General features: G+C 47.1%; 1 protein-coding gene across 1 annotated transcript in view; it reads right to left on the reverse strand.

The window, feature by feature from the left end:
- Nucleotides 1-21,919, reverse strand: part of gpc3 (glypican 3) — a gene marked incomplete at both ends in the record, with an annotated part of 133,007 nt that extends 111,088 nt beyond the window's left edge. The window contains 2 exons of the mRNA XM_084448618.1: nt 3,420-3,581; nt 21,754-21,919. Of these exons, the coding sequence (XP_084304744.1) occupies nt 3,420-3,581; nt 21,754-21,919 (328 nt within the window). The remainder of the gene's footprint in view (nt 1-3,419; nt 3,582-21,753) is intronic.
- Between the last annotated feature and the right edge of the window lie 4,718 nt (nt 21,920-26,637).

Genomic DNA, 26,637 nt, shown 5'->3' on the forward strand with positions numbered 1-26,637 from the left:
GAAGCCGATAGTACCTTTGTCCGCGGCGCTAATGAGATGCTAATTTGCCAGCTCGCTAGGAACGAGGCGCGGGGGGGACGCAAGGACAGGGACCACATTCGTTTGTTTTGTTTTTTTTAATTTTTTTATCCGGCGTGCTCGTTTAAGATGTTTCACTCTCCTTCCTGTCATCTCCACAGTTACCATACAGGTCTCTCTCTCTCTCTCTCCCTCTCTCTCTCTCTCTCCCTCCCTCTCTCTCTCTCTCTCTCTCCCTCTCTCTCTCTCAGGTGAATTCAGAGAGTCTATTGTATATGCAGCACGGCCCCGGGGCGTCTGGGAGTCAGTGTTTTATATAAAGAAGGAGGTGTGTGTGTGTGTGTGTGTGTGTGTGTGTGAGTGTGAGTGTGAAAGCATCCTTCCAGATCGTCTTGCAACCCCCTTCTTCTTCAGACGGCGCCTCGTCCCTGTGGGGTGACTGCTGGTTTGTTTCGGGGGGGGGGAGCAGAGGAGAGGAGAGACCCCCCCCCCCAGCTCAGCAGCTCTGAGCCAAGCCGCCGAACACAACGGCTGCCCGCTGCCCGTGAGGAGGCTCCGCCCCCGCCAGGCCCGTCTGCGCACACCCCCGCCGCGCCAGCGCTGGCGCTCTCCAGACTCCCGGAGACGTTCCGGGGGGGTGGGAGAGAGGGGGGGGGATGGGGGGAGGGCGCCGGCTGTCCCACTTTCCTCTCATAGTGTGAATCTCAGACACACAGATACTCTCTCTCTCTCTCTCTCTCTCTCTCTCCGTCCCCCGTCTCGTCCCGGCCTCGCTCGCCCCACTTTGCCGCTCAAAAGTCGCCGACGACTGCTCCCCCCCCCCCTCCCCGACCCTCAGCCTCCGCAGGCAGACTGACCCCCTCCCCCCCCCCCACCCCCCACCCGACCCTCAGTCTCCGATACGTCCATCATCCGGACGCTGGGGCCGGACTTCTTAAGCGACTATCCTCTGGACGACCACGGCCCTGCTGGGTCCCGGGGGGGCCGAAAACGCAACGCCGTGTGATGAAACTGTAGAGACAAGTGATGCCCCCCCACCGCCGCCACCCCCTGCCCGCCACACCCCCCGCTCTCCGGTGGACGCACGCCGAGGGAGGAGCTCATTTGCGAGCGAGTTGTTTTTGCGCTCGCCTGTGCAACGTTACCAACAAGAGCACACAGCTTGACTCTGCCAGACAGCGCTTATAGGAATCAGTCAACAGCACACCCGGGGAGGAATGCATTAAAGGGTGATGATGGAGTAAGAAAAATAAGTCAGGCCTGTTATTTTCTGTAAACATAACATGTTAATTCGCTTTTAATGTACAAAAACAACCCTCCTCAACATCAAAACCTTCACAACGACATACTCCAAACGACGTGCTCCAGATAAGCACCCGCCTCCCTCTCTGTCTCCCCAACCCTGTCGCTGGTCTACAGCCGTCAATCACCCTGACAGACACGGCCGGACCACAGCCCTCCACTGACCAGCTCTCTAGTGAAGCTCAGCGGCCACCCCCCCTGGAAATCATCCAATCAAGATGGTTGATGCAAAAGAAAATAAGGTTACAAAAAAAAAAAATCAAATCAAATTAACTCCAAGCAAGCTCAGTAAAGACATGGGAGCGCCTGATCCTAATATTCTCATCAGAAATATCTCGCTTCGTAATTTAGGAAATTAAATTCTCTCTGCGTGCACAGCAGCCATTTTACATTTTCAAAAATTAGATTTCAAGATGAGAGTCCTCAGAAGGTTGAGCAATTTTCAAACTAAATTGACAACATCAGGCTCCTCACAGAGAGCCAATCACGGGAGGTCTGGGTAGGGAATATCCTAATGTGAATTAACGTTAACTCTGCTATCCCATAATAAGTCACGGTGCATGCTGCAGCTAATCAGCTGCTCTCGATGAGCAGTGAGGAGGAACGAGGCAGGATGTTTTCATCCTGGAGGACATCCAAGCCTCCGGGGGACCTCGGCCTCCTCTGTGGCGAGCGTCACGTGGATCCCTCTTCGTTTAAGTATCAGACCATCAGAATCCGTGCGTCAAAGTCATTCCTTTGATTGATCCGTTTGCATCTGATGTTCCAGGGCTCCCAGACCGACACAATGAACAGATGGGAACTTGGGAAGATCCCCGGGTCGCCCTGCTCTACTCTGAAGAGAATGGAGCCCTGAACAACCAAGACCAAACCGACTGGGAACCATTACTTTCAACAATAGTTGTACTTCAAAGGGCTAAAACGCATGGTGTAGTCTGGCGCACAAGGGGAGAGGAGCGGATAGCAAGGCAGGTGGAGAATGAGAGGAGGGGTGGAGGGAGGGAGGGAGGGAGGGAGGGAGGGAGGGAGGGAGGGAGGGAGGGAGGGAGGGAGGGAGGGAGGGAGGGAGAGATGGAGGAGGGCAGAGGGGAGGGCCTTTGATCTGTGGCAGAAGAGAGTTCAAAAGAACAAAACAGATGAGGAGAAGAAAAAGAAGATTGCAAACAAGGCATGACTACGTTCCCAATAGGAATGATAGAGACAGATAGAAAGCAAGGGAGGAGAGATAGAGAGAGCATGAGACAGAGATAGAGAGAGAGGATAAGACAGAGAGAGAGAGAGAGAGAGAGAGAGAGCATGAGACAGAGATTGAGGATGAGACAGAGAGAGAGAGAGAAAGAGAGAGCATGAGTCAGAGAGAGAAAGAGAGAGGGAAAAAGAGAGAGAGAGCATGGGAGAGAGAAAGAGAGAGCGAGAGTTTGAGACAGAGATAGAAAGAGAGAGAGCATGAGACAGAGAGAAAGAGAGAGAGAGGGATGAGAGAGAGAGAGAGAAAGCAACAGGACTAGAATGCAGTCCGTGGGTTGTTTGGGGAGTTCTTTCATGTCCTGCACTAAAGCAATTAGCATGGAGCCCCTGCTAGGATCCCGGAGCCGAGGCGCAGGGGCCGTCTCTGAGGCTGTCCGGTTGTGGGAGCCCGGCCCCTCGGCCCCAGTTAAACATCCAGCTTTAATTGGCATGTCAGGACGACGGCGTTCCACAGCCCGGGAGGGGAACCATCGCAGGGTTCTGTTCTGGTCCCTGTGGGTCATCGGAGCTCACTGACGGACAGGAAGGGGAACAGCGAGCGCGCAGAACAGCTGCACGGAGGCGCGGAAGCCCAGAGCTCCGCATGTGCTACTGCCGTATGTATATGAGATGTAAAACACGCAGACCATACAGTATGGCGCACCTAGGTGCTGTCAGCAGTATTGGACACTTAGCATGCAAAGCACAACGGCAAAGAGCAAAGACTATATGTACTATGCAGAGCAGGTGCCATTATGCATGATGTTAGTTGCGCAATCAGCTGCAGCAAACACTCCTGTGTAGAGAGGCCCTGTGAGACTTTGCTGGGGAAGGAGGCGACAGCGATGGAGGCGGCGCACGGCCGTGCTCACCCTGGAAGAGAGCGGCGTTGTGGATGATGAGCAGCTTGAGCTGGGCGCTGGCAGCCCGGAGCCCCGCCTCCATGTTCTGGCGGGCGGCGGCCTGGTAGCGCTCCTCCATCCTGCGGGAGCAGCAGCTCAGACCGCGGGGCTGGCACACCTGCAGCTCCGCACCTGGCCAGCAGGGGGAGGGGGAGGGAGGAGAGCCGGTCAGATTCAGAACCAGACCATTAAAGGGATCATTCACTCACAATATCTGTACCTGTAAAATATAGTTTATATATTTGTATTCGAACTTTTTTTTATTTTTTAAACAGAACTGCAATTTCCATCCCTTTGAGGACCAATTTCACAATGGAATCAGATTAATCTGGAAACCGTCTGGCTTTTATTTCATGACCAGATCAAGAGGACTGGAATTTAGTGCACCCGAGATGTAATACTTAAAACATAACGGACACGAGACCTTTCATTTTAATGGTTATCCTTTTTCCCAGTTTTCAGCACAAACGAGCATCAGGATGATTATTCTGTTCCCTTTCTGAGAGGTCAAACTCCACTACGCCAACACTGACATGATGAGCTTTTTTCCAAATCAAATAAAACTTTATTATAGCGTATTTCATACACAGAGGCAACACAAAGCGCTTTACAGGGAGAAAATGGAGGCTGTACACAGTGATCCTAACCCTACATTTTCCGAGGGAAGCAAAAAAACAGTTCACCCATTTGAGCCAATATAGGAAGAACTGTAAACATTCTTCCCTGACCTCCCTCAACGAGACGAACCAGCAAGCTCCTGGAACATGTTTAATGTGCGTTTTCTGCCCACATTCAAAAGCTGTTCTTTGACCCTGTGGGCAGGAGGAATAGAAAGGAAGCAGCAGGCCAACAGTTGCTTTCAAAAGAATGTGTTACAGCTGTGGAATAGACAAAGACACAAGCGAAGGTGATCAACACCAACCTGAGCTTTCAGCCTGATGACTGGCTCTGAAGGTTGTATAGCGTACACAGGAAAAATACATGAGTCATTGGATTCACAGGGTTGAAAAGTAAAGATAAAAGTCCTTGAAAGTAAAAGTTGAAGCGACAAGGACTGTTTCGATGTACCCTGTACCCACACACTTGGATCAAATTAATATATTATTTTGAAGTTGCTGAGACCAAATAATTATAGACCGATTTCTAAATTGTCTTGTCTGACTAAAATCCTTAGTCAATCAACAACTCAAGAATTTTCAGCTAACTCTATTTTAAGTCCACTTTTCAGGCCTCAGCACAACACTGTCTCCGCTGTCACTTTGGTTTTGAATGATATTGTCAATGCCTTAGATGGAAAAAAAAACACTGTGCAGCCATCCTTGTGGATCTTTCCAAGGCATTTGACACTGTTGACCATTCTTTGCTTATACTTACACTGATTATGATTGGTTTCAGCTCTGGTGCCGTTTCTTACATTACATTACATTACATTACAGTCATTTAGCAGACGCTTTTATCCAAAGCGACTAACAATAATTGCATTTAACGTAGGAAGAGCCAATGTACTACTACTTGCCAGAACTCACAAGTGCATCTTCTTTCTAAAACAAGTGACTAAGAGCATAATCTAGTGCTGAAGGCAAAGTGCAAGAATCACAATCTAAAGTACAGTGCAATATAATATAATACAATAAGTGCTTAGGTGGGAGGATTGTTGTAGTACTTCTTGAAGAGATGAGTTTTGAGCCTGCGACGAAAGATGGGCAGCGACTCTGCTGTCCTGACATCAGTGGGCAGCTCATTCCACCACTGCGGGGCCAGGACAGAGAAGAGCCGTGACCGTGACCGTGTCGTTCGACCGCAGGAGCCTCGGAGTGACGGGGCAACCAGTCACCCTGAGGTAGCAGAGCGTAGCGGTCGGGAGGGGGTGTAGGGGAGGATGAATCTGCAGGAACGTGTGACGGATGTGACATGTGAGGAAAATGACAGTTGGTCATCCAGGGTCACACCCAGATTCCTCGCAGTCCGAGTCGGGGTCACCACTGTGTCTTCAATGGTGATGGCCAGGTCCCGGTGCGGACAGCCCTTCCCCGGGAGGAACAGCAGCTCAGTCTTGTCCAGATTGAGCTTGAGGTGATGTGTCGTCATCCACTCCGAAATGTCAGCCAAGCACCCAGCTATGCGTGTCTCCACTTTTGTATCAGAAGGGGGAAATGACAGAACCAGTTGGGTGTCATCGGCATAGCAGTGATAGGAGAAGCCATGCGAGCGAATGACAGAGCCCAGATATGTAGTGTAGAGGGAAAACAGGAGAGGACCCAGGACAGACCCTTGTGGAACCCCCGTAGTCAGACTACGCGGTTCCGACGTCGTTTCTTGGTTCCAGAACTATCTCTCTGCTCGGCAACAGTCTGTGACCTTTGGATCCATTCAGTCAGAGTTTCTGTTGATTACTAAGGGTGTCCTCCAAGGTTCAATTTTGGGTCCTGTTCTCTTCACAATTTTGTTTTTCATCTTTATCAAATTGTCATGCCCATCTGTACGCAGATGATACAATATTGTACAGTATTGCTGATTCTGCTGATCTAGCTGTAAAAAATCTGCAGTTATCTTTTGATAACTGCAGTTATCCATCTTCAAATTGCATTTATTGACCTTAAACTTGTCCTCAATGTTCATAAAACAAAGTTTATGTTATTTTCCAGGGCAAAAATTGATAGTCGGTCTGATCTCTGTATTTCAACCAACAGTGGATCCTTTATTGAGAGAGTTTCAGTTTATAAGTATTTAGGGATTTGGATTGATGAGAAACTCATGTTTAGAACACACATAGATAAGCTTGTCAAGAAACTCAGACAGAAAATTGTCTATTTTTACAGAAATAGATCTAATTTTCCTTTGCTTTGTAGAAAAAGAGTTATTGAAGCTGTTTTTATGTCTGTGCTCGACTACGGTGATGTGATCTATAGGCAAGCCTCTACCTCTACTCTTAAGGCTTTAGATGCTGTTTACCACTCTGCCATCAGATTTATTACTGGAGATCCCTACGGCACTCATCACTGTACTCTTTATGCTAATGTTGGATGGTCCTCCCTTTACCAGAGACGTGACAAGCATATGTACATTTTTTATCTACAAGGCCCTTTTACGTAAACTCCCATCTTACATTATCTCAATGTCTGTCCAGACCTCTGGGTCACATTACACTCGCTCCTGTGATCGGCTCCTTTTAGATATCACAAGAGTTTGAACCGAACTGGGTAAAACTGCATTTTCATTTTACGCTCCTGAGGCCTGAAACTCACTTCAAATTACTTTTCAACTTGATTCTTTAGTTCCCCTCAGTCATTTTAAATCACTACTTTATGATCACTTTAATTCTGTATGTACTTGTTTTATGTGAATCTTGTTTGTAATTTTATTTTTCTACAAATGTACTGTAGGATGATGCTTGTCTTGTATCATTTATTTGGTGCAGGGCATACTTTGTATTTACTCGACATCACTATAAATGAGGCTCATACCTCAGCTGATCCTCGAGTTTAAATAAAGGTGATAATAATAAAAGGAAAATGAAGACTTTGTGGGCAGACTGCAGTGAATACAGAGGAAAAAAAACACTGACAAACATTCCCTAAACTTTTAAAGATTAAGTGTAACCTGAACATTTTGAGAGCACTAAATGGACAGTATTTGAACACAGCAATCATTCCATAAAATGTAATGATAGCAATGTTGTCCGGGTATTATACAACAGCAATGTATCTTAGCTAGTATTTTGCTGCGTAAAAACATTGACATTTCATGTCAAACATTTACATTTCATGTCAAAACATTTCTGACAGGTGTTTTGAAAGACGCCCTTCAACAAGACATCCAGTGTCCCTGACACGGCATAATGACACCAAGGGGCCACACAACCATTCTATGTTACAAGTACAAAAGGATCCCAAGGATTTCAACAGACACACACTACCCCTCTCTCTCTCTCTCCCTCCCTCCCTCTCTCTCTCACTCTCTCTCTCTCTCCGGTGCTGACACGTGTCATGAGGTAGCAATTCTCTGAAAAGCAGAGCACTGATCCGTCAGGGTGGGGTGGGTAGCAGCCTAACTGATCCATCAGGGTGGGGTGGGTAGCAGCCTAACTGATCCATCAGGGTGGGGTGGGTAGCAGCCTAACTGATCCATCAGGGTGGGGTGGGTAGCAGAGCACTGATCCATCAGGGTGGGGTGGGTAGCAGAGCACTGATCCGTCAGGGTGGGGTGGGTAACAGCCTAACTGATCCGTCAGGGTGGGGTGGGTAGCAGCCTAACTGATCCGTCAGGGTGGGGTGGGTAGCAGCCTTACTGATCCGTCAGGGTGGGGTGGGTAGCAGCCTAACTGATCCGTCAGGGTGGGGTGGGTAACAGCCTAACTGATCCATCAGGGTGGGGTGGGTAGCAGCCTAACTGATCCATCAGGGTGGGGTGGGTAGCAGAGCACTGATCCATCAGGGTGGGGTGGGTAGCAGCCTAACTGATCCATCAGGGTGGGGTGGGTAGCAGCCTAACTGATGCAGCCTCCTGGGAGCTTTAGAGTGGTGGTGAGGATGTGACAGCCTGCTGACGGGTAAACAAACCCCGCCCCCCCCCAGAGAGGAAGAGGTTGTGGAGCGAGAGAACCAGAGGAACAGAGGATGGAGGGAGAGGAGAGATGGATTTTAGAAGTAGAGATAGAGGTGTGTAAGCAGCGATGGAGGTGTAGAACGCAGAGCGGCGGAGGCAGGGGGGGGTACAGAGACGCCTGCACCTGAGAGAGACCGGTCAGCTGATATCCACTCTGCCTTGAGGGAATGTACTAACAGCACCTGAGAATAGGGTGGTTGATCCCTCAATCCAATCCTCATACTATGAGAAGTAAATCATATTTTTCTGAGGATTTTATCAACAATCCCCCTCCGTTTTTTTGTCGTTGCTTTTTAAAAATTGTGACACGTCTTCAGCGCTTAAGAGTAGGCCAGGTAAGTTAAGAGTAGGCCAGGTAAGTTAAGAGTAGGCCAGGTAAGTTAAGAGTAGGCCAGGTAAGTTAAGAGTAGGCCAGGTAAGTTAAGAGTGGGCCAGGTAAGTTAAGAGTGGGCCAGGTCAAGGGCAAGTTTTGAAGTGGCTACAAAGATGAAGGTCGTCATGATCCCAGAGTGGGAGAAGCATCAGTGAAGCATACAAACGGATGAAGACACGAACGAACCTGGACACAAACACGCCCTCCACCACCACCACCAGGTGGGCCTGGGAGACGTAATAAAACTGAATTACCAATATATCGCTCACGCGGCACCTCCTCTATGCATCCCGACAGGCGTGATATCTTAAATCAATACCTACAAAGCGCTCCTGGCAGATAAGGCCCAGTTAATTTCAGACTGCGAGGCTAAATGATTAAGCTGTCAATACCACCCTAGGAGAAGCTGGCGGGGGGCGCGGTGGACAGGTGGTGACGAGGGGGACCTTGGCAATTATTATCAGCAAAACAGACAGTTTCATCTACCTGTCTGCCATTCTGCCAGATGATGAATGCATTTCATTACACGAGGAAGGTATACGTAAAGGGTTCTACAGGGACATGATTCCCAATGGAGTTACGCATCTCCCAGACAACAAAAGCACGCTTTCTTAATAAAGCCTTCTCACTGAGGCAGAGCGCTGGGGAACAGCAGCTATTCGCTCTTCTTAGCTCTCCTCCTCCTCCTCTATCCTCCTCCTCCCTCCTCTATCCTCCTCCTCCATCCTCCTTCTTCATCCTCTATCCTCCTCCTCCTCCTCCATCCTCCTCCTCCATCCTCCTCCTTCATCCTCCTCCTTCATCCTCCTCCTCCATCCTCTCTCCTGGTTGAGTCACCCAGTTGTGCTCTCTGCGCTAGTCTCCCATCTCCCACCTCAGAAGGCTTCAGGCCCTGGCAGACGGTCAGCTGGTTAACTGTCCGTTCATCGGTGTCCTCCGTCGGTCGAGTCGCTGAGCAGAAATGGAGTGGAAAGACACACGTCACTGTTGATCCGTAGATAAAGCACCGTAGACAAGGCAGCCTTTTACATGTTCCTTCCTCTCCTCAGGATCGAAGCCAAGTCCAGGTTCTGTTACTCAAATGACCGCCCTCGATCGATACTCTAGTGGTTGATCAGATTACTTGTAGTGCGTGGTCAGGTTACTCTGTACATGCAGAACAATTACTCTTTCACTTCTGTTCTGGTCACTTAATGTGCCTCAAAGACCAGGAAAAATGCAGCTACTGCTGTCCACAGTCCTGGTCCCCAGTTGGCCCTCTCCACCCCCAGCCCTGGTCCCCAGACCTCCAGCCCCCAGCCCTGGTCCCCCAGACCTCCAGCCCCCAGCCCTGGTCCCCAGACCTCCAGCCCCTCCACCCCCAGCCCTGGTCCCCCAGACCTCCAGCCTCTCCACCCCCAGCCCTGGTCCCCAGACCTCCAGCCCCCAGCCCTGGTCCCCCAGACCTCCAGCCCCCAGCCCTGGTCCCCAGACCTCCAGCCCCTCCACCCCCAGCCCTGGTCCCCCAGACCTCCAGCCTCTCCACCCCCAGCCCTGGTCCCCAGACCTCCAGCCTCTCCACCCCCAGCCCTGGTCCCCAGACCTCCAGCCCCCAGCCCTGGTCCCCCAGACCTCCAGCCCCCAGCCCTGGTCCCCCAGACCTCCAGCCCCCAGCCCTGGTCCCCAGACCTCCAGCCCCTCCACCCCCAGCCCTGGTCCCCCAGACCTCCAGCCCCTTCACCCCCAGCCCTGGTCCTCCAGCCTCTCCACCCCCAGCCCTGGTCCCCAGACCTCCAGCCCCTTCACCCCCAGCCCTGGTCCTCCAGACCTCCACCCCCAGCCCTGGTCCCCCAGACCTCCAGCCCCTTCACCCCCAGCCCTGGTCCCCCAGACCTCCACCCCCAGCCCTGGTCCCCAGACCTCCAGCCTCTCCACCCCCAGCCCTGGTCCCCAGACCTCCAGCCTCTCCACCCCCAGCCCTGGTCCCCAGACCTCCAGCCTCTCCACCCCCAGCCCTGGTCCCCAGACCTCCAGCCTCTCCACCCCCAGCCCTGGTCCCCCAGCCCTCCAGCCTCTCCACCCCCAGCCCTGGTCCCCCAGACCTCCAGCCTCTCCACCCCCAGCCCTGGTCCCCAGATCTCCAGCCTCTCCACCCCCAGCCCTGGTCCCCAGACCTCCAGCCTCTCCACCCCCAGCCCTGGTCCTCCAGCCTCTCCACCCCCAGCCCTGGTCCCCCAGACCTCCAGCCTCTCCACCCCCAGCCCTGGTCCCCCAGACCTCCAGCCCTCAGCCCTGGTCCTCCAGACCTCCAGCCTCTCCACCCCCAGCCCTGGTCCCCAGACCTCCAGCCTCTCCACCCCCAGCCCTGGTCCCCAGACCTCCAGCCTCTCCACCCCCAGCCCTGGTCCCCAGACCTCCAGCCCCTTCACCCCCAGCCCTGGTCCCCAGACCTCCAGCCCCCAGGCCTGGTCCCCAGCCTCCAGCCCTGGTCCCCAGCCTGCCCTCTCTGTCCCCAGCCCTCCAGCCTGCCCTCCCTGTCCCCAGCCCTGGTCCCCAGTCCTCCAGCCGGCCGTACCTGTGTGGTCCTGAGAGGGGCGGGACATGACAGATCCAGCAGCAGCGCAGCCAGGTCTGTGTGTGGGCTCCACACACACACACACACACACACACACACGCACGGTCCCCCTCGACATCTCTAACAAGCTCTGAGACTCTGGGATGGGGGACTGCTAGGGAACACAAGTCTCTCTCTCTCTCACTCTCACTCCCTCTCTCCCCACTTCTCAGCACCAATTAAGAGGTGGACTGTGCATATCAGCATGCAGGCTGGGGTCGGAGGAGGAGATAAAACACTGGGTTTACGATATAGAATATGTTAAAGCCTTCATTAAAAGTATGAATTATAGGTCGACACCCAGTGTTGGCTTGAGCCACTGGGAACCCATGAAGCTCTCTCCAGGGCAAAATAAGCCATTGACTTTGCAGTCACAATGACGCATAAGTAGATAAAGTAAACATCAGTTTGTGACTAATCCAAGGAAAGCAGTAATCCGTAACTGGCAATTATGCATGTATTAAGTTTTATTTTAGTGCTTCATTTCGAGTTGCTCTGCTTAAATCTGTTGGAATACTGGTGTTAACTTGATCACCGACAGCTTGTGAATGTGAATGAGCCGTTGCTTGCACAACAATAAAATACCACATCACTAAGATGTTTTTTTCAATTCATCACAAAGGTGGTTTAAAGCGACTGTGTGTGTGTGTGTAATTAGACTGAAGAGTCTGTGGCAGGGGGTCAGGGTGATTCTGTCTGTTAGCTGTGCCGTGTCAGCTGAAAAGCAGGGATGTCATCCATTGTTGTCGTGTCTCGTGGTTCGTTCGTTCGTCCAGCGACTCCGCGTCTGGTCAGTGATCCTGGATCCCAGGACGACATGTCGCCGCGCCGACCTGACTCCGCCACTAATTATCGAGGTCAGCAAGTCCATTGTTGTCGTTACTACGCACACAAATATCAAAACACGCTGGCCACAAATTATTGCCCATCTCCAACTAACTGCATCAGCAATAAGAAGCAACACAACTCTAGTGCTAGCTGACCCCCTTAAAACTCTGACCCAGTCATCTGAGTGATGGTCTCCTCAGGAAACGGGTCAGCTGCGTCCAGTTAGGAAGACGGGGGGCAGCCCCCTGAAATCTGTCCAGCCATGTAGAAGCACTCCCTCTCTGTCACCGCGTTTCCCACCAGCTCTACGAAGAACTCCTCCGTGTCCCCCGGCGACTCTCCAATATTGGAGAGGTGCCTCTTGTGACAACAGACTGTGACATGTTACAATTAAGCTTTGACAAACAGCTTTCTTTTTGCGCATTCGGGCAAGAGGCAGCCACTCACCCTCCTCCTCCTCTCCCAGAAAAGCCCTCATCCCTCAATATATTCAGTTCGCTTTCACGCTCATCACAGTTGGGTATCTAGAGTGCTATGAAAAAAAAATGCTGGTGTAAAAAAAAAAAATAATGCTGTCTTTCTGGTCTCATTCCCCTCGGCGCCACATGCAGCACTATTAGGATTCAGTCTTCGGTCCTTCTGAAGCCGGATCTGCATACAAGACGTCTCCTCCGCCCGATACACCCCGGCACACCTTACCTCTGTAGTGAACCCCCGGGGAGACGCATCTCTCTCCGTCTCTCTCTCCCTGTCTTTCTCTTTCTCTCTCTCTCTCTCTCTCTCTCTCATCTTCTCTCTAGAAAATATGTGGCCTCCTTTTGCCACCAAAGCTAATTTGTGAAACATAATTTTATAAATATTTTTTATTGTGTGGGGTTTCCAGTACTGTACAGTCGCTGGTAATCAAATATAAACAAATCTGTTGATTTTCCATAATTATGTAACAGCCTGGTAATGTCATACCCAGTCAGTCATACACTTTCACCCCCCACTCTAATGTATATCCCCTCACATCACATACACTCACACACCCCACCCCCACATCCACACACACAAGCTCACACTCACACACACACACACAACCACTCCGACCCATACACACACACACGCACGCACACACACCGCTAAACTCCCATGAGTTCTCGCCAATTTCCCTCCTTATAAAGCTTTGTAGATTGTGTTCCATACTTTATAAAATAGTTTCTCTTTGTAGCTGTCCTCCGACATTGTCCCCTATATTCTCAAAAAATTTCATTAGTGTTTTCCATTTTTCTAAAGATGGAGCTTCTTTATTTTTCCAACTTTGCAAAATTAACTTCTTATCCACTAATGATGAGAATAGAATTTGCCAGCCGGTTGGGTATCTTATGTTTTTGATATTTTGAAAGAGACAAATCAATGGTGAAAAGGGAATTTTACAATTACGAGTTCTTGATATCCATCTCTCAATGTTTCCCCAAGTCTTTCTAACCTTCTCACAGTACCAAAAGGCATGTATGAAGGATTCACTTTGCATGCTGCATTTTAAACATCTGTCAGAAGAGCTAGTATCAACCTTATATATTCCGTCTCTACTATAATATATTCTTGTCATTCATTTATATTGTATAAGACAGATTTTCGTGGTTACTTTCCTTTGTTACTTTATTTGTGAGTCCTAAACATTCCTCCTACTTTTCCCCCGCATCTACTATACTGAGATCTATATTCCATTTAATGTATTTTGTAGCAATTCCTCATTGCCCTCTGCTTTAATAAGAATAGTGTATGCCACACCAATTAATTGCCTCTTTTTATCCCCTTCTTCTTTTAGAAAGTCACTAAAGTCATGTAATCAGTTACTCAACATGATGTTCCAGGTTGTGTTGTACCTGCGGTACATTTGAAAAATAAGGCAATGAAGAATGGGCAGAAGTGAGAACAGATTTAAAAGAAACAATTTTTTTTTTACAAGAATAAAAAATAATATAAAAGAATAAAAGATATAAAAACAGAGAGTACAAATTAATCAGGCCCAGGTGACGACCACACTGCAGGCCCACAACTCACACACACACACACACACACACTCATTTGCAACTGTTACGCCAGGTGGGTTTTACAGAGCCATATAGAGCAATAACTGGCCACCATTACCCAATCCAGCTGTGTAAGCAGTCTCTTAGGCAGTTTCTTTAATGTATGGGGTTCCTATTGGGCATTTATATCAAGGTGATTTACCGGAGTAAGGGAAGGAGATTGTGTTGACACAGGTATCTGAACTGTGATTGGGTCACCTGTTAGATTAGGAACACACCAACAGCTGTGGACCATTAGGTTCTGACATTGAACTTGTATTTAAGCAATGAACCACTTGCATGCAGTATGTCTTGAGAAAGGTCCTGATAGACCCGAAACGTTGACTTATTTTAAGTAAATTCACAACGCAGAGGTGAACAGTGTGAGCGCAACACCTCCCCGTTGGCTGCACCCTCTCTGGTTAGTCCTCAAACTGTTCCTACTTTACCAAAGAGCAAGGAGGATGTACTCGGGTGAGGGCGTGCTGGAGTCGTTCTACCCTTCTACGTGGTGGTTCTACCCTTCTACGAGGTGGTTCTACCCTTCTACGAGGTGGTTCTACACTTGTACAAGTTCGTTCTGCCCTTCTAAAAGTTCCCAGTGCGTTAATGTTTGCTGCTGTGCTGCTGTGATTGTGGTGGGAGGACGTGAATCACGGCCTCGCTAGAAGGATGGAGAAAACAATTAACCTGCAGCACTTCCTTTCTGTGACACCACACTAAAACACCCAATTAACATTCCCGGCCTACTGTGACTCTGCCACAGGAGAGGGGTAGGGGCCTATCAATTTACATACTGGATGGGAATCCAAGCGACAGCCAATCAGTCAAAAGCACCAATTACACAGTCTAGCCTGAAGTTTGCTGCGATACGAGACTTTTCAGACGCCCTCTCCTCTGGCTCAGTCTGTCCACGGCTTGTGTTCCTCTGGTTGCACGCTCTTAGAAATGTGAAATGAAATGTGACCCAAATCCGATCTTTTTGCTTACATGTGACTCAGGTCAGATTTTTTCATGACCGTCTGAACAGTGCAAGTCACATGAAATCAGATTTTTTTAAATCCAACCTGGGTCGCTTTCAGAGGTGGTATTATATCGGATACGTTACTGATGTTTTGCAACGTGCCCGCCGTCTGAACATTCATGTCGCGTTTAATGCTACTTTTACGTCTCTAGAGCGGTGACTTGCAAATTCGTGAAGCGTTCCACTGTGGTGTGCTTGTACGACATACTGCACGTCACAAGACGATCCTCATCCTTCTTCTCGTTATCATTTGCTCATTCCGTCGCCGGCCTCCACTGCACGAATAGCCTACTTGAAAATCATCCCGTAAAGGCTAACTTCAGTTGTGGTTGTAACGTTATCATGGATGTATTAATAGAACTCCATTTACTTCCGTAAACAGTGCGCTGCGCGTGACGTCCTGACGTCTTTGTTATTGTTCTTCTGCGCATGCGGGTCTGTTCAGGGCCGTGGGCTGTTCACAGGGCAGTCAAATATATGTCAAATATAGATTACATTTAAAAAGCCATGTGAACAGCAAAACAAAAAAATCGGATGTGTGTAAAAAATCGGAATTGAGCATTAAGACCTACTGTGTGAACTAAGCCTTATTCTAAACATGCCCTTGATCTTATGCTGCGTTCGTACTCAGGGAAAAAAACACCTCCGACACGGAAAAGTTCACCAAGTCCGAGTTCTCCGACATAAACACACCTGGCGTCTCGTGCACACAGAATTACCTTTTCTATGGCGTCACATTTATGTCAAAAGTCAAGAGCGCGTAAAACACACTCACGGGCAGATTGTTATTTCACACGCGCAGATATTAATTTGACTTTTGACAAATGTGATGCCATACTTTTCCTCCATTTTCTCCATGTAGCTAGTGTTTGTGTGGTGAAACGTGCTGCAACAACTTTGTAGTTGCCATGATTTATGCTTGATGGGGAGGCTATAAAATAAATGTAAAATCAAATTATTTTTATTACAGTATTCGCAGACAGAAACGTTCATTTATTTCTGGACGAACGCAGAACACAACCACTGCGATCTGCCCTATATACGCCCTCATGTCACTGTGGTAATTCAGTCGATGCTTTTAAAGTTGCCATACAAACATCAGTTTGCTGTGGACGCCCATGTTTTCCCTAACAGACGCACAGGAACTCATTTAGATTGGAAGTGGAGAATACAGACTCCTAACTATTGACCTTCGACTTGCAATAGCATTAAGCAATTGACCACCCGAGGCAGTGGGTTACACCGGATTTTACAACAGTTACGGGGCATTGTTAGAGCCTAAACCCCCCTGTTGTAAAATCCTGTGTAACCCACTGCCTCGAGTGGTCAATTGCTTTTCTACAACAGTTACTACATCTATATTCACACAAAAAAACACACACAGTAGTAACATTAAATCATTTATTTACGGATTATTCTCATCATTTTAGTATTTACATAATCTTCTGCGATAGGCTATAGTTCTGAATTAAATGGTTGCCAGGCAACATAGGCTATCTAGCCTATTTGGGTTGGCCTTGTTCACATAAGCTTATACAGGCATAATTCCGGTGGTTCATGTTTATTTGAACATTTCCAGCTAAGGTGCAGTTATTAAAACAATTCTCCAGAGCACTCATTTTTGCTGGTAGGGGTGTGGAAGTGTTGGAGTCGGACTGATGAGTACGTTTTTGTAATAGGATACCTACAGTAGGTAAACACGGGTGTAATTAATAAAAAGGCAAGGTTGCTGTGAGTGGCTGCTACGCTTCTAAAAATTCTGGCCTTGTGGCTGCTACCACTTGATCTTATCATCAGCCTCGTCAATGAGATTGATGGCGCATTAATACTAATTGTTATGTGGTCACAGCCGTGGGTTACAGAGTATTTTACAACAGCTGCTAGCCAATCGGAATCAAGTATCCAAACTCTCCGTTGTAGAACCCAGCATTAGCCTGGCTCCCGTTTCTGAATAGACCCTTTTACTGTTGGTAAACAATTAAGTGTGCGCGCATTTTGGCAACAAAAAGAATGAACTAAGAATGACCTGTGGAGTTCCCCAAGGCTCCATTCTGGGGCCTCTTCTGTTCAACATTTACATGCTCCCACTAGCTCAAATTATGGAAAACAACAAAATATGCTACCATAGCTATGCAGACGACACACAAATGTATATCACCATATCACCAGGGCACTACAATCCCATACAAGCGCTGACTAAGTGCATTGAACAAATCAACGATTGGATGTGCCAGAACTTTCTTCAACTAAACAAAAATAAAACTTAAGTAATTAGGGCCCGAGCACTGGCGGTGCGAGGCCCTATTGAAATTGTAAGGATTATTATTATTCTCCCTTCTTCTTCTTCTCCCCAAACAAATGCCTTTTTGGCGGCCTAAACATCGATGAAAACGGATGAAACTTTGCAGATACGTCAGTCCCGGTGAAGAATTTTATATTTCATGGGTGACGGAAATGGGCGTGGCAAAACAGCTCAAGAGCGCCCCCTGGAAAATTTAAAATGGCCCCACCTTTCAGTTTGATGTAGGCGAACGAAATTCGGTGGGCATATGTCGTTCATCGAGACACACTAAAATGTCTCTTGGAGCTATACCGAACATCCAACAGAAGTCAGCTCTTAATGTGCCATTTTCCCCTTGTTTTTACCATTTCATCCGATCAACTTCATATTCGGTCAGCTTCATCTTAAGACCTTTGTGATCAAAAGTTAGCAAAAAAAATTGTTTTCACCAAACACCCTTGCCGTGGCGCCCCGCCAAATTTTGACATTTCGCCATAAAACAGGAAGTCCTCATAACTCCTACATACATGCTTGATGAAGGTCGCATCTTGAACACATCTGTAAGTCAGTATTACGTCATACCTTCAGCACCACCTACTGGTGAAACAGGAAGTCCTCATAACTCCTACATACGTTATCCGATTTACTCCAAATTGCTCAGGGTTGATGAAGGTTGCATCCTGAACACATCTATGCGTCGGTATTGAGTCACGCTTAGAGCGCCACCTACTGGTGACAGAATGTTTCTCTCTGTACTGAACACCGAAATAGCACACCCTTTAACGGTGCCGCACCCCGACACACGTGGGGTGCGAGGGCCCGCTAACTGCTGCTCGCAGCCCTAGTTGTCTTTGGAGCCAAAGAAGAACGATTAAAAGTCAGTGCTCAGCTCCAATCAGTAATGCTAAAAACCACAAACGAAGCCAGAAATCTTGGTGCAGTCGTGGACTCAGACCTAAATTTCAACAGTCACATTAAGACAATTACAAAGTCAGCCTACTATCACCTGAAGAATATATCAAGGATTAAAGGATTTGTCTCAGCAGGATCTGGAAAAACTTGTCCATGTGTTTATCTTCAGTAGACTCGACTACTGTAACGGTGTATTTACAGGTCTCTCTAAAAAAATCGATCAGACAGCTGCAGCTGATTCAGAACGCTGCTGCTCGAGTTCTCACTAAGACTATGAAAGTGGAGCACATCACTCCAGTTCTGAGGTCATTACACTGGCTTCCTGTCTGTCAAAGAATTGACTTTAAAATACTGCTGTTGGTTTATAAAGCACTGAATGGGCTTGGGCCAAAATATATTTCTGATCTGCTGCTACGTTATGAACCATCCAGACCTCTGAGGTCATCTGGCACAGGCCTGCTTTCTGTCCCCAGAGTTAAAACAAAACATGGAGAAGCAGCGTTCAGTTTTTATGCTCCACATATCTGGAACAAACTTCCAGAAAACTGCAGGTCTGCTGCAACTCTCAGTTCTTTTAAATCAAGACTGAAGACTTTTCTTTTTGCTGCTGCTTTTTATTAAATCAAATAATTATTTATTCATACACTGCACTAACTTTTATTCCTGTATTTTATTTTCCCTGCATTTTGTTTTAAATGTCCTTTTTTTGCATTTCGTTTTATATGACCTTTTATGTGTTGCACTTTGTCTTGATACTTTTAATGTCTCATGTAAAGCACTTTGAATTGCCTTGTTGCTGAAATGTGCTCTAAAAATAAACTTGCCTTGCCTTGCGCAACACTCGTTGCCACCAGGTGCATCAATCAAATGCATCGATTCTATTGACAGGTGTCATTACAGCGATGCGTGCGCAATTTCGAAACAGGATGATGACGTTGCACAGAAAAGGGTCTATAGCAAGCCCACTTTAATGTTTGAAATAAGATACAGGGCCTGCAAAAGAGATACAGGGCCTGCAAAAGCTCTCTTCCGGAGTGATTTGTCAGTTCGAATTTCAACCAGGCCAATCAGTGTGCGATGTCAAATGCTGCCATTGGTCAGTGGATAAACTAATCGCTGAGGGACTCCCTGTTCGGTAACGCCCATCTCAGAAAATGGCTGCAATGGGAGCCTGTTCACATTGAATAATGAAGTGAGACGACATGGCGATTCCACCTAGTTTCAGGCTACCTTGGTCTTGTTCTCAACTGTAAACCATAAGAACTGAGATGTGACACAAATCGAGGAGTTTGTGTTTATTTTCCATCATGTCAAAGCCATTTAACAAATGATTATCTATGCCTAAAGACAAATTCAATGCCTTTTTCTATTGTCCTGATCTGATTGATTCTGTATGATAATTGCTATACCATTGATTGCCACAGGTGCAACACATCACCTGATTGAATTTGTGTTTTTCTGCGTGGCGACGCACCAAAGATAACAAATGTCCGATTGTCACTCCCTCCCTCCCTCCCTTCCTCTGTCGGGTTGTTAACCTGCAGTTCTATGTTGCTACCACAAGAGGCAGTGTTTTTTTGCGCATGGCTGTAAGCCAGCACACACAGAATAGCGTTTGTCCGGTTATCACTCCCTCCCTCCCTCCCTCCCTCCCTCCGGTCAATGTTGACCTGCATTTCACTGTTGGCACCACAAGAGGCAGTAGTCCCGCACACCAAAATAAAGGACACCAAAATCAACCTGCCGATCTCCACTGCACAAGTAGAGTAGCGGTGAAAGCATTGGACTCCAACCCGAGAGACGGGGGTTCAAGGCCCCAGTGGGGATGATTTTATGGGACAATACCCCAAACCTCCACATGTTCATCCTTTCACTCCAAACTTTACCCCTTGCCTTATAGGTCAGATCCTGTCCCAACCCCAACCCTTATTCTAACCCCAACCCACACTAGGGACTGGAAGGAGGACATCAAAACCAACCTGGTGATCTCCGCTGCACAACTAGAGTAGTGGTAAGAGCATAGGACTCCCACCCGGGAGATGAGGGTTCAAGGCCCCGGTGGGGATGACTTTATGGGACTATACCCCAAACCTCCAAATGTTCATCCTTTCACTCCAATCTTTTTTATCCCTTACCTTTGTCCAGAAACATAAGTTTAACCAATTGCAGCAAAATAGCTAACGTTACAGGAATCATCAGTGTAACTGCATTAGCCACTGACCGCTACCATTAATGTTATGGAAGCTGCTGCTAGTTGTTGTGAGCTCATGAGCTAACTGGCTATCCCGCTCTTACTGTGCTGGATTAGAATTGGAAGCATTGGAACTGATGTGTCCAGGCGACAAGACCCATCTTAATTTATCAGACATTATTTCATGTCATTTCAATTCAGTTATTTCAGTGGCACGACTAGCTTCCGTCCTACTAGTCCTGAACAGAAACAAGCCAGCCACACACATAAGCCAGGCTTGACCTGGCCTGGTTAACACTTCAGGTGCAGAGCACTCCCGTGAAAGTCCTGGGGAAGATGGCTTGCTGCCGAAACGTTGGCGTAATAAAGTATACTATTTGCATTGGAGCCCTGGAGTGTGCGACCCTAACTTTTTAAATTAAAGACTACATTTTGTCAGGTAGTCATTCCATCAGTGTTTCTAGTTGACCTAATCTTTCTCCTTGACCAGTGACCACATGCATGGACCAGTATAGGAGACGAGAGGGTGCTCCCCCTGCGGGTTAGATCCTCATCACGCAGAGCGCTGGATAAATATCTTTCACATTCTCTCACTGATGAACAGACACAAACTGATTTTTGGAAACATGAACCTTTTGTGTGTGATATGGTCACATTATAGGGTGGTGTGTTGGCTCGAATGCAAGTTCAATGTTCTCGATTTTTAGTTGACTGGTTAATGCGTGACTTGATAAAGCTCACATTTGAACCCATCCACAGCTACGGAGAACGGTCAACGGTCAGTCGTCGTGGGAGTGTAAGATGGAAGTGGTCGACCCAGAGGGCTGCAGGGAGAAGTGTGGGGGTTGGATGTGGTAGCTAGGCAATAGCTCCTCAATTCTAAGTCAACTCTCTCTGCTGAAAAGGCTGACAGCCTTGGATGGGTGACACACCATGAAGTGGTCTCTGAAGGTTATTAGAGTTTAGTGCAAAAGATGTAAGTTCCCTTGACGAAATTATACTACAGCTGAATAGCATCCCGTTACAGCCCAAAACGAGCTCTTTTTAAAAAATTAATTCGTTCGGCACTCTCGCTTTCTAATTAGGCCCTACAGGTAGGACGTGTCAAATACGACATTTATCACAGCTCCGACCACGGGGTCGCCGTCCCAACTGTTTGCACTGGGACGAGTTTTGAGTTTAGACAAAATGTGTGTAGGCGTGAAACCCAGTAGAGATTGCACATTAAAACCCCGCAGGGTAGGTGCACAGCTGTAGACTAAAAGAACAGTCACAGGTCAACTTTCTTCTTAATCTTAGACTACTTAATGTTGTAATCTGGAGGTGTAACATGCCTGACCAAACATGACAACGGGTTTGTGTTCACACACTCTTGCAAAATTCACTTAATCTCTAACAAATGTGTTGGTTGTTGCCATTAATCTCCATAAAAATAGTTACCTGAGATGGGGGTCTCGGGTGCCCATTTGGTCCCCGGGTGTAGGGACTGGAAGGAGGCACGGACCTCGTGGCAGCTTAGCGGTACCTGTCCTCCGGGTACCTGTCCTCCGGGTAGAGGGAACAACAGGACCAGGACGAACGCGCTGGACAGCGAAACGCCAACCATGCTGCACCGCCTGAACCAGACTATGGCGTGGTGCAAAACCAGTTAGGCAGAGCCGGCAACAAAGACAATAGCTGTCAGGTCAATACTTTTTGTCCACACCAACAGCGCAGACGGGCAGCGAAGCAGCGCCAAACTCCGCAATGGTCAGCGTCTTCATGCTCTCCCGTTCACAGTACCGTAGAGGCTAAATTACACGCACTCCTAAATGCTATTTGAAGATCTTCTCCCATCATAGGCGATATTTAAGTTATATATTAAAGCCTAAACGGAAATCCCTTTCCTGTTTTCCAACCACTCGGTCAGGTAGTTAAACGGGACACCGGTTCGGTGCGGATAAACTTCCAGACACCTTCACGCGCTGCTCTGCCTGCTGGACGGACGCACGCACGCGGGAGCTGGATTCAGCTGCGCGTCATCGCTCTCCAGAGCGCGCGCCACGAGCCAGGCTACTATTACACCTATCTCATCCGCGCGCGTGCAACTGAAGAGACAACCCCAGGAACTGTTAGCCTAAAGCACGTGTTCATTCAGGGAAGAGTAGCACAGAAAACGCGCATCCATTCAGTAGCAACAACATAAGTCAGTTTTTATTGTTTAGATCACGTGTTAACATTCTCTGTTGAGCTCCTTCACAGATCGAAAAGATTTGCCAGTAGTCCGATAGGCTACTGGGGACTGGTGATGGCGCGTGTGTCCTTCCATCTTCAGTACAAAAAGCATAGTAGATTAATATAGACTAGCAGCAATTACACTGTTCAGTGTCCTGAGTGCTCATCCCCAAGAGTCCATCACACTCAAGGGTCCTGTATGTTATCACTCAAGCCATGCACCTGCTGCCATCTGGCGTCCAGCTCTGGTAACACCTACACTCACCTGACTGCTGTCATGTGCAAACGAAAGGATATATAAACAGAAAACAATCACTTAAACACTATTTTAATTATTGTATTCACCAAGGTTCGGTTCAATTCCGATCTGAGAATTGCGATGGAATCTCTATTGAATTAATTAAGTGGGAATTGTACAAACTTCAAGATGCAGAAATGGGAATGAGCATATTCTAAGCTGCTTTGGATAAAAGCATCTGCTAAATGACCAACAAGTAAATATAAAATGTAGGTAAAAACTGAGCTGTAGAGACATCAATATTCACTTGTTTTTTCCCAGAAAGCATCCGATTTAAGTTCCAATGAAAGCAAGTGTATCAGAGTAGATGGTTCAAGGCCCACTGCTACATAAAGAAACAATCCAACACATGCTAATCAAAGGTTGTCATCTTTGAGACATGCTGAAGTTAGCATTTATTATGATTTTAGAATTGTGTATTTTGATAATTGAATTCCGTTTCTTGGAAGTGTTAAAGGAATATCTATAAGTATGTAGCAGTCATAATTAATATGTGTAATGTAATGTTTGAACTGCATTGAATTAAATTTGAGATCATGTATCTCCAATTCCTGCACCCTGGAGGTGAGTAGCCTGCAACCCTAATACCCCTATTATCAGGGTTAACCCCAACTCTCCAGTATTCACAACTGCATTCAGAGGAAGGACAACACAGAAAAAGTACTGTGAATAATAAGTCTGCTGCTGCTTACAACATCTGGCGGATTACAGATGGATACCGTGCAATTTTTATTTATTTCGTCCGTCATTAAAATTGCGAAGTGATCCACCCGAAAACAGCAAGACAAAATTGCTCACCAAGCAACATTTTTCCCCCATACATGTATATAAACCTATCCTAATGATTACCAATACACAAACCTATGATCACTGATACACATAACTATCCTAATGATTACTGATACGTAAACCTATCCTATGATTACTGATACACAAAACTATCATAATCATTACTGATAGGAATGATTACTGATACATAAACCTATCCTAATGATTACTGATACACAAAACTACCCTAATGATTACTGATACATAAACCTATCCTATGATTACTGATACATAAACCTATCCTATGATTACTGATACACAAAACTACCCTAATGATTACTGATACATAAACCTATCCTATGATTACTGATACATAAACCTATCCTATGATTACTGATACACAAACCTATCATAATCATTACTGATACATAAACCTATCCTATGATTACTGATACACAAAACTATCCTAATGATTACTGATACATAAACCTATCCTATGATTACTGATACATAAACCTATCCTAATGATTACTGATACTAGGACCCAGAAGGCCTCAAATCTAATCTGCTTCACTGTAGCACATGCTCTACGTGATAGTCGGCTATTGCTATTCTGAAGAAATGTAACACCATTCTCATTCAATCTTTCAGTCCGTTGACTCTGAGCCACAGAGAGTTTTGCATGGATTTGCACAGCACAGTTGTTGACAGGCTGACAGCAAACCTGCAAAACTCACTGTGAAACCCATCCTGTGGCCTTGCTTTAAAACTCACTGTGAAACCCATCCTGTGGCCTTGCTTTAAAACTCACTGTGAACCCCATCCTGGGGCCTTGCTTTAAAACTCACTGTGAACCCCATCCTGGGGCCTTGCTTTAAAACTCACTGTGAACCCCATCCTGGGGCCTTGCTTTAAAACTCACTGTGAACCCCATCCTGGGGCCTTGCTTTAAAACTCACTGTGAACCCCATCCTGGGGCCTTGCTTTAAAACTCACTGTGAACCCCATCCTGGGGCCTTGCTTTAAAACTCACTGTGAAACCCATCCTGGGGCCTTGCTTTAAAACTCACTGTGAACCCCATCCTGGGGCCTTGCTTTAAAACTCACTGTGAACCCCATCCTGGGGCCTTGCTTTAAAACTCACTGTGAACCCCATCCTTGGGCCTTGCTTCCAAAACGCTTCAGCTGGGCCCAAAAGAGAGGGTGACCAGCAATGCTAGAAGTGCACACCATGCGGTAGATCCACAAGTACTACCTGCACTGTGAGCACTTTAACACTGCCAGCACGCACACGCACACGCATTCACACACACACACACACACACACACACACACACACACACACACACACACACACACATACACACATACACATACACACATACACACACACACACACACGCATACACACACACACGCATACACACAGCTTTCAGGGTCTTGAGAGAGAACACACCGGTGCAAAGTGGGATGTGCAGTGAAAGGACAGTAAACATATGAACTGAGAAGTGTGGAACAAGATGGAGGCGTCACCAAGCGTCTGACCTGGTGTAGTACAAGTCCTCCAGCCAGAAGGCGCAGCCAGGGCAGTAGATACCAATCTGTTTCACTAACTACACTAGATGCACCTTAGCTGGAGAACCATACCTTCCATTAAGCCATGTTCAAGTCTTTTTAGATGTGCTGGGGTAGATGTGGTCAGGCCTGGGGTAGATCTAGGCAGGCCTGGGGTAGATGTGGTCAGGCCTGGGGTAGATGTAGTCAGGTCTGGGGTAGATGTAGTCAGGTCTGGGGTAGATGTAGTCAGGTCTGGGGTAGATGTGGTCATGTCTGGGGTAGATGTAGGCAGGCCTGGGGATGATGTGGTCATGTCTGGGGTATATGTGGTCAGGTCTGGGGTAGATGTGGTCATGTCTGGGGTAGATGTAGGCAGGCCTGGGGATGATGTGGTCATGTCTGAGGTATATGTGGTCAGGTCTGGGGTAGATGTAGTCAGGTCTGGGGTAGATGTGGTCATGTCTGGGGTAGATGTAGTCAGGTCTGGGGTAGATGTGGTCATGTCTGGGGTAGATGTAGGCAGGCCTGGGGTAGATGTGGTCATGTCTGGGGTAGATGTGGTCAGGCCTGGGGTAGATCTGGTCTACCATTCCATGAGAGGGAGCAGAAGTGTGAAATTGTCACCTAAGGAAGATAAGAGTAGGATCAGATTCCATGAACATGAAAATATTTTGTATTTTAAGGTAGACAACTCAACTATTCATCTCACTTTCACCCAAAAGCCAGAAATAAAGACACTCCAAATTAAGGAATGAAATAAACATTTTACACGTTAAGCATTTCAGAATGTATAGGCTACCATCATTTTATCATCAGGGTTATTCACGCAGCAGGATGTGTCGCTACAAACATGTTGCTTTGCAATAAACGCCTTAATGGATCCGCTGTTAGTACGAAATGGAACCCAAAACGGGGTCTGTTTATGATTATTTGAAGATATATTGTTCTTGCTCCTTTCAAATAAAATATTGTGATTCGTTTGCTTCGTATTAAACTTGTTTGTCCACACAAAGCGTGACCGCGCAACAGTCGATATTCAGTTTTTACTCCATTATTGGTCAATACAAGTAGGCCTACAATTTAGACCAAAAAGTTACGATTTAGACATGTTAGAAAATTATTAGGCTAAGTATTAATATGTGTGTGTTACCTTAAAGTTGTGACCAACTAGTCGTATAGGTTTAGGAAAGAGGCGCGAACGTGATGGGTCTCTACAATATCTACAATATCAAACCAACATAAAGACAAGGTAACCACGTCCGCCATTATATTCAGCAACTGTTTGTGTCAAATACCTTTATTAGTTAATTAGAGTTAAAATTCAATTTAGATTTAAACGACTTTTTGTTCCCCTGTAGCCTAATGCAACAAGATTGCCTCTTTGTTTAAGCTTGAGATACAGGCTTAAATAGGCTAAATAAGTAGCCTATAGGAATAGGTTTAAAATACTTTATTCTATTTTGAAAAAAGAAACAGCATATAGAGGT

This window comes from Borostomias antarcticus (assembly GCF_949987555.1).
Source record: "Borostomias antarcticus genome assembly, chromosome: 14".
In the NCBI taxonomy this organism is placed as follows: domain Eukaryota; kingdom Metazoa; phylum Chordata; class Actinopteri; order Stomiiformes; family Stomiidae; genus Borostomias; species Borostomias antarcticus.